This window comes from Sitodiplosis mosellana, unplaced genomic scaffold (assembly GCF_009176505.1).
Source record: "Sitodiplosis mosellana isolate CC-2019 unplaced genomic scaffold, AAFC_SMos_1.0 Smas_scaffold_6247, whole genome shotgun sequence".
In the NCBI taxonomy this organism is placed as follows: Eukaryota; Metazoa; Arthropoda; class Insecta; order Diptera; family Cecidomyiidae; genus Sitodiplosis; species Sitodiplosis mosellana.
In genome coordinates this window covers 11,678-25,018 of record NW_022601488.1, presented here as the reverse complement: position 1 = coordinate 25,018, position 13,341 = coordinate 11,678, and the positions used below count along the sequence as shown (strand labels likewise).

The 13,341-nt window shown below is 37.1% G+C and overlaps 1 protein-coding gene across 1 annotated transcript in view; it reads left to right on the top strand.

The window, feature by feature from the left end:
* The window catches only part of LOC129579567 (adenylyl cyclase 78C-like), a 15,275-nt gene extending 2,341 nt beyond the window's left edge, over window positions 1–12,934 (top strand). The window contains exons 2-3 of the mRNA XM_055469718.1: window positions 12,065–12,877; window positions 12,926–12,934. Coding sequence (XP_055325693.1) covers window positions 12,065–12,877; window positions 12,926–12,934 — 822 coding nt within the window. The remainder of the gene's footprint in view (window positions 1–12,064; window positions 12,878–12,925) is intronic.
* The last annotated feature ends 407 nt before the right edge of the window (window positions 12,935–13,341 follow it).

Genomic DNA, 13,341 nt, shown 5'->3' with positions numbered 1-13,341 from the left:
ATCAGGTAAATCATGTACGTAATGATTCAAAAGAACGACTATTGGACCTGTTCTTTACTAATGATTTTACCAACATCTCAATTGAGCGTGTTAACGAGGCTAACGCACTGACGGAAGTGGAAGATCATCATCCACCGATAGTAGCCACATTTGAGTGGCATGGAAACAATACAACCGAGGCCAACATCAAAACAAAGGCATTCAATTTCAAGCGTGCCAACTATAAGGACATGAATGCACACTTTGCAAATATTAACTTCACCGAATTATTCCATGGAAAGACAATCATCGAGAAGGTGAACTTGCTGCACAAGACTTTGAACGATGCAATCATCAAATTTGTGCCTACTTACATCGTCAAGTCGATACAAAAATGTCCATGGAAAAATAAATTCCTAATAACACTGAAAAATAGGAAAAATAAGGCATGGAAACGCTACAGACGATCAGGCTATCATCAGTCGTTTGAATGGAAATACATTTTGGCGTCTCGTGAATTCGATAAACTCAACACGGAACTCTACAACACATACGTGGAGAAAATGAAATCCTCGCTCAAGTATGACGCATCGAGATTTTGGCAATATGTCAATTCAAAGAAGAGCACCGACAACAAACCAAAAGTCATGCAATTTGGTGATGTGCGCACAGCAAACGATACAGAACAGGCCAACCTGTTTGCGAACCTCTTCAGTAGCAACTACGATGACTCAACGACTCAAGGCGTTCAACAATCGCCTACCGATGAGTCACAGCAAACTGAGGAATTCCAGCTCGACATCAATTTCGTGCTTGAAGAGCTGCAAGCCGTGAACACAAAGAAAGGTACGGGTCCCAACGGTATGCATCCGTTGATACTGAAAAACTGTGCGAGTCATTTGGCGGCTCCACTCACCGAGATTTTCAATGAATCATTGTCAACTGGCCATTTTCCTGACAAATGGAAACGCTCGAGTGTGTCACCTATTTTCAAAAAGGGGTCGAGATCGAAAATTGAAAACTATCGTTGCATTGCTAAGCTCCAAACTGTGGCGAAGTTCTTCGAGCATTTGGTGAACGTCAAACTTCTGTCTCTGGTACAGGACAAAATCACCAAAATGCAACACGGCTTCATGAAGTCCAGATCCACTGCATCTAATCTCACCGAATTTACCTACTATGCCCAGAGAGGCATAAATTCAGGTGCGCAAGTGGACGTTCTCTACACGGACTTCAGTAAAGCGTTTGACAGAGTAAACCACAAGAGATTGATTCTGAAACTCAGATCGTTCAACCTGCCAGACAATCTTCTTGCTTGGATCGAATCATACCTGTCAAACCGAACGCAATTCGTTAAGTATGGGAGCAGCGAGTCGAATGAATTCAACGTATCACAGGGCGTACCACAGGGTAGTCATCTCGGACCCACACTATTCCTGTTGTTCATCAACGACATAGTGGACGAAATGGACGACGTGTTCATTTCTTTGTTCGCCGATGATGTAAAAATCGCGAAAATCATCCACTCGAGCACGGATGCGGAAGCGTTACAGCGAGCCATCGACAAACTAAAGGTTTGGTGCGACGTAAACAATTTGCACCTGAACCTTGACAAATGTGCCGTCCTTACAATCACCACAAAAAGGAAGGACATCATCGACACTAATTATAAATACGGTGATTTTACCTTCAAGTGCGTACGGGACCACAAAGATCTCGGCGTCATCATTGACCAAAAGCTTAGCTTTATAAAGCACATTGACGCGATCACCTCGAGAGCTACAGCAGCCTTGGGATTCATCAAAAGATTTTTTTACGACATAACCGACGTTCAAACGCTCAAAACACTATACTACGCACTGGTTCAGTCTCATCTTGAGTATTGCAATGTTGTATGGCTACCAACTTATACCGTGCATATCGACAAAATTGAGAGCGTGTTGAGAAAGTTCACCCAGTTCGCCCGAAGAGAGTACCGTACGGCGGCCAACGGCTACAGTATCACCGACTACAACAAGCGACTTGAGGCGTTGAACATGACATCGTTGGAGCGTAGGAGAGTGAATGCATCTATTGTATTCATGTACGACATCGTGAATGGGATCGCAAATTGTCCCAATGTACGCAATGACATCGCAATTGGAGAGAGCGCACGTAGGTTAAGGCACACAGACTACCTAAAGATTAAAGATAAGCTCATGGACAAACAAATCAGAGCTCAAGTGCCTCAAATATGCAAGTTTGCAAACAAAGTGGCTGAACAATTCAATAACTCAACCAGCCGTGCTAATTTCATCTCGTCGATACGCAGCGAACAAAACCAAAAATTTAATATTAAATATTGACAAATTGTTATCTTACATCCCTACAAAATGTATAGAAATAATGATATTTATCCGTGATTTTTACACAAACTTTAAAATAAGTAGCAACATTAACTGTGATATAGCCATCCATTGAGTTGGTGATTAACTTTTGACCTGCCATTAATTTATAATGGAAACTACCGTTTATGTTAATGTATTTGCAAGTATTGTAATTTTTTTTTCTTATGTCTTTCGGTCTCTACTAAATTACAAATTCATAACTACCAACAGGGACTTGTTAGATTAGACGTAAAATTTTTCTTCAATGTATCACCTCTTGATAAATTGAATGATGACTTTTGCAGTCATTAGGGCCGTCACTACAGTGTTAACGCTTCAGTTAGTCTTTCATTTTTTACACGTTTAAGTTAGGCTATATTGGACCGTTTACATTTCGGCTACCTATGCATTTCCATGTATTGGTTAGGTCATCTTGTGTCAATGCTTTTTAGACCAAGTTGTTATACCAATAGAAAAAGACTATTACTTACAACTACTTATTGTATAAAATTACCATATATTGTACAAACACAAAAAGATCAGGTTTTTCACGACTCTTGGAGTCGTTTTCCTGCAAACCAAAATATTCAGCCAGTTTTTGGCGGTGTTAAATAAATAAATAAAATAAATATATTATTTAATTCAATTATAATATTATTACACAGTACTACCGATGGTTTTTTTCTTGGCCCAGAAGCCGGACTGGGTCAGTGTTTGTGTCGGAGACAATGCTCGGCCGCTTAGTTTAAAATAAAACAACACTTGACTTCTTTTTCTTTTTAATTTAATTCAATGTTTCATGGATGCGAGACCCGATTAGAATTGGGTGTTGTATAACAGTATGAAAAAAACCGTATAACAATTTCACAATACAGATCGATCAAATACTTAAAACCAGAACACAATCGGTGAGAGTTGTGTAGTCCACTTTCTTTGATTAAATGTACGTGAAATTGCACTAAATGAACATGAACGAATGTGATTCTGAAAAGACTATGGAATTGATGCCAGTATGACTGTACTTGAATTCTGATGAAATGTAAATTGCTACAAACTAAAAATGATATTGCGTGAACGATTTGCTTGTGATGCGAATGACTGCTATGGAACGAATGTTTTAGAATTACATTGTTTGACAAAAATGATGTTGCAAAATTTAACGATGTCATGTAACCCTATCAGTGTAAATCTGTGTGACAGCGACAAACATACAGCTCACGAACACACTCACACTCACTATGGTGAGTCCGAGCGTGTGTTGCCGATGCTTCCCAATGCCGCACAGTGAACTGTCAATTGAAACATTTTTAACTAATTAAGTGCTGCCATCCAGTGAAAACTGTACAGTCAGCGTTTTAGAGGGCCGAAATCTAAGAACAACTGTAAAAAATCTAAGAACTTCTCCCATTAGAGATGATCTTATAGCCTTGGTATCTACTAAGAAAATGTTTGGCGTTCAATTTTGGGCGGAAATTAGTAAAAACTATATCCAAAAATTACATCTGGTGGGAGCTACGAGGTAAAATGTCGAGAAAATAGTCAATTTTTTCAGTTTTTCGACCAAAGTTAGAGCAGTTTACATTTTTTTCACTTACTGTCTTCGGTAATATTGTAGCCAGAGTATAACTGCGCAACACTCCTGAACATATCAACTCGAAAAAACCCCATCCAGTCCATTTTATTGACTCAAAATCACTTTTCGCTTTAAAACGGTATTTTCGTGCAATTTCGAAGTCCTACAACTTTTCAACTGCTTTAAATAGAGGAATATGATAAATTATTGGCTTTGAATATTGAAACACGTTCAGTCGGTTTGAGTGTAATAACAAGAAGAACATTTATTGATAAATCAAACGTCAAAGTCAAGTCATCTGTCAAATTTCAAACTTCATGCTACATTTTAGGATGCGTTCACATTTACATTTCGATTGATAATTCTAACACTCTCTCTCAATTTAATGTAAATCTTACAAACTAACAATTCCTTTTCTCGTTCAAATCTAACAGTTTATTTCCAAACAATTCAAAATACAATGAATATTCAACTCTCTCTAAATTCAAACTTTAAATGAATCAAAAATCTAACTTTAAATGAATTACTCGAAAAAACAGTTCAACTAATTGAGAAGGAAAATCCAAATGTTGATTCAATTCGTCGCCATGCGATTCTCTCTCTGTTTCTCGTATCCATTTCTAAGTTCAGTTCACATTTTGTTTTCGTTTTCAGTACCGAGCCGCTTGAAACGTCTTTGCTTTTCATCTCTTCAATCAATCTTGGCTCTACTGAAAAATAGAAAATAAAATTTAACTTCTTTTAAATTTTTATACCGATTTATCTCCCGGTTACTTTCTTCCAAATTTTCGACAAGTCCGTCCGCCGATCATTTCTGTCTGCTTTCTCGGCATCTTCTTCATCCGAGTCAAACAAATATCGTGTTGGCTTCCCATCGATGATCGAATCGTCCAATTCATTTGTTTCATTCGTACCGCTGGCCTCTTCAAACGCTCCATCGTTTCCGCCACGCCCATCGCTACTGCCAAACACATCTTCTTCTTCGCTTTCGTTCACGTCACTCTCATTCTCATCGACATTGAGACGCAGTGTCACTCTCGGCAAAACACATCGGTTGCTCGTGATACTTTTCTCTCTTTTGATATTAATGGGTCGAACATTTGTTGCTTGTGACTTCACTTTTATCATCAATTTGAACAAATTCCTGTGTCCCACTGTGGCGCATCGCGCAACCATTTCGATTCAACAACAATTCGAATCCGTTGCCACTCAATTGACCGGCTGAGATCAATTTCGTTACGATGCCTGGCACATGATACACGTTGCGAACAATACCCTCGTTCCACTTCGATCCATTGTACATCGATACAAAAATATCTCTAACTCCAATTGCGTTCATCGGTTTGCCGTTGCCAGCCGTTACCTCCTGTTTCACTTCGAACAGGCGATAATTCATGAACTAGCTTCTGTTGCTATACATGTGATACGTGGCACACGAATCCAGAAACCAATAGTTTCCTCCATTTGCAATCACACTCAGGACAATCATCGCATCATGACTTACATTTTTCTTGTTCAAATTCGGGCAATCTCTTCGAAAATGTCCCTCAGTACCACACTCAAAGCACTTCAAAACCCTTTTTTCTCTCGGTTTCATCGATCGATTTGTCATTCGTGCCGACATCGCTGATTGTTGCACCTCATTTCCATCACAAGCCTTCAAAATTCGTATTTCTTCGACCATGAGCCTTTCGCGCAATTTCACTAATGTACGCTCTCCTGCGGCAGTCAAATCTCAGGCTGAATTGCAGTATTTGATGTGCTCAATCCATTGGTGTTATTGCCACATCGAAATTCGCGCTCCCTATCACTTAATTTGCATCATGTGATAAATGCGAGTTACGTCATCAATAGCTCGGCAACCAATTGAAATGAAACACACGAAAAAATATTCAAGTAACGAAATAATGTGATATAGATCGATGCGAGAAGATTCGTTCATAACGACACTGCAGACATAAAATCTATCAAAACGGAACACCGCAAAGCGAAATACTTAAAACGGCACATGCCATGTTTCATTCTTACGGATTTCTTTTCCATGTTCCACTTTAATGGATTGCTTTATTGTTTCGTATCTGTGTATCGAGCGACGAAAGTCCCATGTTCTTTATAACCATATCATAGAGTAAAGGAAGCACTGGAATCTGGCCAAATCCAGAGAATCCATGGATCAGCTGAAATTTCACCGGATTTGTATTCTACACCATCAAACCAGCCGGGTGTAAGCATTGCTGCATATCATGAGTTGTGAAACATCGAAGCAGATGTGGGACAAATTGCACAGTGTTTATAACTTTTGCTTATATATATATACTGTGCAATTTGTGCCACACTCGTTGCAATAATTTTCTGCGCTTTCACATCAAGTTTCGTCCATGCCGTGGGTTTCGTGGCATCATAACCATCATCGCCGACTTTTGGCTCTTTGTTTTTGTCGGTCACAACATCAAAAATTTCAGCCGCACGATGCAAAATCCTCACTTGAAATTTCCACGGTAACCATTGCTTCTGTTCTTTCAATTGCGTTACGGAACATTTCTCGTCGGCGGTACTCATTTTACCGACAATAATACTCAAAGATGATATTTTTCCAGAATTCTCCTAATAGTTTTGCTTTTTCGCGTTTCTGGGCTCACATAACCCGTGAAATAATCAGCTTGAATATTGAAACACGTCCAGTCGATTTGAGTGTAAAAACAAGAAGAACTTTTATTGAAAAATCAAACGTCAAAGTCAAGTCATCTGTCAAATTTCAAACTTCATGCTACATTTTAGGATGCGTTCACATTTACATTTCGATCGCTATTTCCAACATTGATGAGTAGAGTAAAGTAGACTGAAACTGGATACTGAAGATTTTGCATTGACGATTCCGACTGTAAACATGACATCAATTCATATGCGTGTGCTGTCAAAGTCACTTTGTCATGCGTCATTCACATTAATGCCTTGAGCTGATTGTGGTGAACAGTGGTGAGATTGGAAACGCCATACATTTTATATACATTATTTGCTTGGGCATTATATTTATTTATTTTCTTTTATTGTTGATATTCGGGCTCTGCAAAGCCTAGGCTTCATCCACGACTTGTTATTCAAAGAAATATTTTGAAAAAATCGTGAGTTTGCACTGTCAACACTTGTGTGGTTTTTCATATGATTTTGAAGTCATCGAATATTGTCACCCGTTCACACATTCGATGAACTTGCTACACCAAGTGTTAGTATAGTTCATTGCTGACGTTTTCCAATCCACCATACGTATTTATATGTGTGTGTACATCAAAATGTCAAAAATGTCAAGAATCCAACCGTTTTCGTCGTTCTTTGACCAAGACGCAAAGTGAAAATAATTTACCATTTTTGAGTTATAACCTAAAATGCAGGGCCCTTTTTCCCTATGCGTGAGGTCGTACAATGCACGAGGGCGCAAAGCATTTGAGAGCGCAAGAGCGCTCAGGTAGGAAAAAAAAATTAAGCCAATTTTCAAAATCAAGCGAGTAGGAAAGGCGCGAGAGCGTTAAAGACGCTCGAGAGCGCTAAGCAAACAATTCAAATAGGGCGCAAGCGTCCAAAGAGCGCAAAAATTCGGGAGCTCACGAACAGTTCGTTTAGTAAAACACACAATAATAGATTATTCGTGAGCTCCCAAATTGATGCGCCCTATTTTAATTGTTCATATACATAGAGCGCTCGAGCATCTTCAGCGCTCTCGCGCCTTTTCTGCTCGCTTGATTTTGAAAATTTGTTATAAAAAAAATTCCTGCGGAGGCTTATTTACCTTCGCGCAAAGTTATGCAATGAACAATGGTGCCCTTGGGACGCCACAGACCCATAAATTAAAATAATAGATCATTTCCGAGGGCGCACATAGAAAATTTGCACAAGGGAAAAAAGGATCTGTCAAATGTCAAATAAATGGTGTCATTTTGATAGCAGCTGTCATACTTTCACGGCTGTATCTCTTGAAGATATTTGGTCGGTTGTTATTGTGTTTTTTTGTCTAAATTCAAGTTTTCAAACGCAGTTCACTATGCTTAAATATTATTCTTGGTTCAAGAAATATTCGCATTTGTTTATGGTAATGGGAATTTTTTTTGACCGTCTCCATTTCCCAAACAACGGTTCGGTGGAGCAAAACATATACAGCATTTGAAATCACCACAAGCTTGTGCATCATTTCTGAAAATTTTCGCCATTTAAAGAAATATATAAACAATCGTATACTCAATCGTGTCCGGCCCAGAAATCAGGGACCAAACCAAACCGAAAATTGAACGAAAAAAATGAAATGGTTCATAAAACAATCCGCGATAAAAGAAATTTTGATCGTATACTCAATCATGTCCATGACTGTATGTAATATCAATAATCAAACCAATATTTACAGATTTTTTGTGCATTCACTTTTATATATGAATGGGTAAGCGGAATAATGCAACGTGATTCTTTTGTAAAATGAAGTGCCCCTGAACATAGATACTGACACTAAAAATTTCGGGGAGGGTCAAACCAAAAAAATTCATTAGGAGGTTAAAAAAAAACAATTTAATCTAGTGTAAAATAGCTTTCGGAAAAAATTAATATTTTGAAAAAAAGTGAGGAGCCAAAAAAAGGGTCCTCACTTTTGAAAACAAAGTCGAAAAATGTCGATGGGTTCATAAAATTTCGTGGGGGGTCAAATTTCGCCAGCAGGGGTCAAGATCAACGAGATCAGACTATGTCAGAATCTATGCCCCTGAATAACATTTTCAGTAAAAGTGCCCTACAAAAATATTGTCTAAATAAACGACACGTGAATTTGTTTTCATGCAAAAAAATTCATGTACCACTTTTACTGAAAATTTTTACGAGGCGATTCAAATTGAACATATTTTGTTGGGCACTCTTTCATACAATATTTTTCGGTGACGTCATTCGTATTTATCACATGGTGCAAATTAAGTGGTAAAGAGCGCGAATTTCGATGTGGCGATAACACCAATGGATTGAGCACATAAAATACTGTATAGTTTTCCTAACATATTTCGATTTTTTTCAGAAAAAGTGTTTTTAACAAAATTCGATTTTGAAATTCTGGGGTTTTAAATTCGGATTTTGTTTAGTTTCTCAAGAATTTTGTGGTGGTTTCAGTTTGAAGCTTCGATTGAGCATTTTGAAAAATTAACCCAAAAATGCTAGTTAATAAGATACCGATCCTTTTAACATATTAATATCATATTTTCGTTATTAACACATGGATCAAAAAGTTTCCGGCCTGACACATAGAGGGCACCACTATTCAAAAATCCATCTTACCATTCGATAGTTCCAACATTTATAAGGTATGTGTCAAAATTTGAGCCAAATCCGACCATCAGTTCCCAAGTTACAGTCATACGAGTGAAAGACTCCCAAAAATGCTCTAATTTTGCCGTTTAAACGGTATAACTTTCTTCTGGTGCATTGTATTCAAGTACATTCATGTGAAGAGTTCAGAGAGTGACCGAGCCTAAAAAACACAATGGTTAGTGAAGCAATTTGAAATCTATTTCGTTCAATTCTATCACCATATAAACAGTTCTTTGACCTGGGTGAAACTCGCATTTGAACAACATCGTTTTCTTCGCCAAACTTGCTACGTTTTATCAATATTTGACATTCGGCTAGGTCTAAAATGATGCATAAGTGACTTCTTATGTTATTTTTTATCTTTTCCACTGGTTCATGATGATTTTTCTATACCTAATACCACCAACAATGCCCGAACTCATATTTTGTGACCTTGGTCGCTACAAACCCTTTTTGGCGATTTCTATCCACAGTTTATGGCCCGCATCTATCCAAATGAACTCAAGAGACATTAATTCTAATATATAAAGTCAAAAACCTATTCAAATTTCGCTTATACAGCTCTAAACGGGGCTTCGAATCCTCAAAAAATTGTTCCTTTTGCTCCATAACCAAAAATGCGGCAAGACATTTTCGATTGAGTATTCCATATGCATATATCCATACAAAGTTGAAACTATACCTGGGGTTAGTTGCCCTATGGACTTAGTAAATTTATGCACTATCATATTTGAGAATTCCAATATCACTTAATGGATTTTGGCAATGATTTCTTCCAAAACCACATATTTTTAGCAATTTGGAGGTTTATTAACAAAATTGCTCTTATGACTATGTATAAATTTAATTCTTCTATATCTAATGATTGATTTCGAAAGTCCAAGGATACCATAAACTAACCCTAGTATGGGTTTGATATTTTTATTTGTTTTTGTTCTGAAATACAAGTGCCAAATCGACAGGAGAAATGCCGTTCTTTCATGGTTTTGAAAAACTCGCAAGTAGCGCCATTCAAAGTGCTATTACTTGGGAACTGATGGTCGGATTTGGCTCAAATTTTGACACATACCTTATAAATGTTGGTACTATCGAATGGTTAGATGGATTTTTGAATAGTGGTGCCCTCTATGTGTCAGGCCGGGGACTTTTTGATCCATGTGTTATTATTATTATTATTTATTTCACCGTCTAATCACAGACTGAATAATATCATATAATTCATTTTTCATTTACATTTGATAATTTTACAAAAGTAATGAAACACCCCGAATCGGATCACCCAGCCACCAGCCCTATTGACTTCGGAGTGGCGCTCTGCGGTCACCGATTGTGTTCACTGCTTCTCATTAGTTATTAACCTGGCAAATTTTCCAAAACGACTCATCATAAATGAAAACTGAAATCACCATAAAATTCTTCATGAAAAACTGAACAAAATTCAATTCCAAAACCTCAAAATTTCAGAATCGAATTTTGTTAAAAACACTTTTTCTGAAAAAAATCGAAATATGTTAGGAAAACTATAAAATACTGTATTTGAGTCGAAAAAAAATTCCACTTTTTTCTCGATTTTTGCCTGTTTCGGATCGTCTACATGGGAAGTTTGTATGACAACCTGGGAGCGCGGTTTGGCGCGGCTGCAATAACATTGGATTATATTATATGGAAGAATTGACACTTGGCCAAAACTCGGATTTCCGAGCGGAATTCGGCGAAAATAATGTGTCCAACTGTCCGTGTCCATCGCCCCCAAACCCCTGTGAATAAAATTGATGGCTTCCCATTGAGCCATCATTCAACCAGCTCCGAAGTATCTATTCCCTCGGACTCCCAAAAATCATGCTATTTCGCTCACACTCACGTGCAATTTTTACCCGTATTGTTACACACATCAACAAAGCAGTCTGCTCCACCGTAGAAAAGTAGTGCGCAGTAAGGAAACAGGAACGTACAGGTTTCGGTCAAATTCTTCTTTAATTTGACTATCCGCACAACCATTGTTATTTCATACATTCATACACACAATTGAAACTGTGCTATTTGTATATGAATCACAAGCGGGTAGCCGCACAATCCTTGTAGAGTCTATTAAAAGTAGCACTGTGTGCGTTTACATGTAATTTGTATGTGTTTGTGTATCAGAACAGCTTAAATCGACAATACCAAAATTTCCGATGTTTTTTTCATTTCGTTTTAGTTTACTTCAATTTATTTGTTTTTCAAACACATACATATATATGCCAATCGTAACGTATACAACCGTCGCGTTCGTCATCGAAGGTTAAATTAAATTAAAATTGATATTAATGAAATGAATGACAAAATGTTGTCTTTAAAATCTTTAATTCTGTCAGAATGTGAATAGGCTTTCAGACTAACTGTATATGAGCTGAATTAAACAAGAAAACATGGAAATAATGGATTTTACATACACACAGAAAAGAATCCCCGGAAATTTTGGGTGTTCGCCGTAAAATTTGACATTTATATTTCTATATACATCATAAATTTCTATATACATTTTACCGGCAACACTTCAATTTTCCGGGCGATGACATATTTTCGAACATTTTATCAAATACTATGTATATTTTACCGCTTGAAATGACAGATGGCGCTAATTTCTGTTGGAATATTTGAAATTATGTCATCGCCCGGAAAATTCAAGTGTTTCCGGTAAAATGTATATAGAAATTTATATATAAATGTCAAATTTTACGGCGAACACCTAAAATTTCCGGGGATTCTTTTCTGTGTGTAGTTCCAAACTTTAAGATTGTACAATGCTTTTATTTGAAAATTTTCATTGTAGATTCTTCAGAAAATCTCTGCAACATTGGTGCACCATCGAAATCGCCGAACTTTCTTCATTTGTTCAGTAATATTTCTGATGTCAGCCGCAAGTTCAATCGGATTATTTTTATGCCCGATGGAAGAAAATCATAGTGCAAGAACCTCGACTTTGGTTCTAAACTCTTTCGTAACGAATCGCAGTAACAACATGGAATTTAGATTGAGTCCTTCTTTTTTGGGAATCCACCAATACAATAGGAATGAAAGTGAAGATTCAAAACTACGAAATATTTCCAAATACCAACAATTCATGTCGAATGAGTTGAATAACATTCGCTCTGAAATTTCGGATAAGCTTGCAAATAAGACATCAAAAAAAGATGAGGAATTACATTCATTTCGAGATAATAATGAAACATTAACTGACTTTAAGCAGTACCTGAATGAACATAAAGCGCTCTGTTCACACCCTGAATACTTAGTTTTTACGTGGGTTTTGTGTTTAATCGCACTTGCAACTGGACTAAAACTGTATTATCTAGTAAAAACTTTTATGGCATCTATAATGGTCTGCTGCTACGCTATTCTGATTTCCATTATGTTTCCGGATGTCTTTGAAAACGCATCAACAGAGTCTGAAGACAACTCAAAGTATGGAATGCCGCTAACAGCAAGAATGAATATTCTGCTTATTGTCTTCCTCACGATGGTTACATATCACTCAAGGTTGGTTGAAGTGACTTCACGACTAGACTTTATTTGGAAGGAACAGGCTGAAAAAGAATTATCAAATATGAAATCAAACAGAGTTTTAAATGATTTACTTATTAAGGCAAGTATCTTAGCAATAATAATATATTGATTATAATTATGTTCACAGTGGATATAAAAAAAACCTTGAATGAGGGAACGCAATTTCCCATCCTCTCACGATGTCTCGAAAGAGCATATCAAAAGGGTCTCTCTATTTAGTAGCTCAAAGGAGACTCTTCTGAAGCATATCTTTTGTTTAAAAAAAACCATTTCATTTGTACTTTCAAACTAAATAACAAATACTAGTCTCGTCTGTGGTCGAAATTTGACCATTTGGGAACTGGGGACCGACCCGAAGAGCGTTTTTCAAGCGAAAAAACCATCAATTTCTGAGATATGAATGAAAAAATTCGAAAATGATCGTTGCCCACAGAAAGTTGGTTTTAAATTTTTTTAAAAATTAAGACAAATTTAAAAATTCCTAATTCACATTTTGTATGTTTTTTTCGCGTTAAAACATAGCATATGTCGCGCCGCTATTTC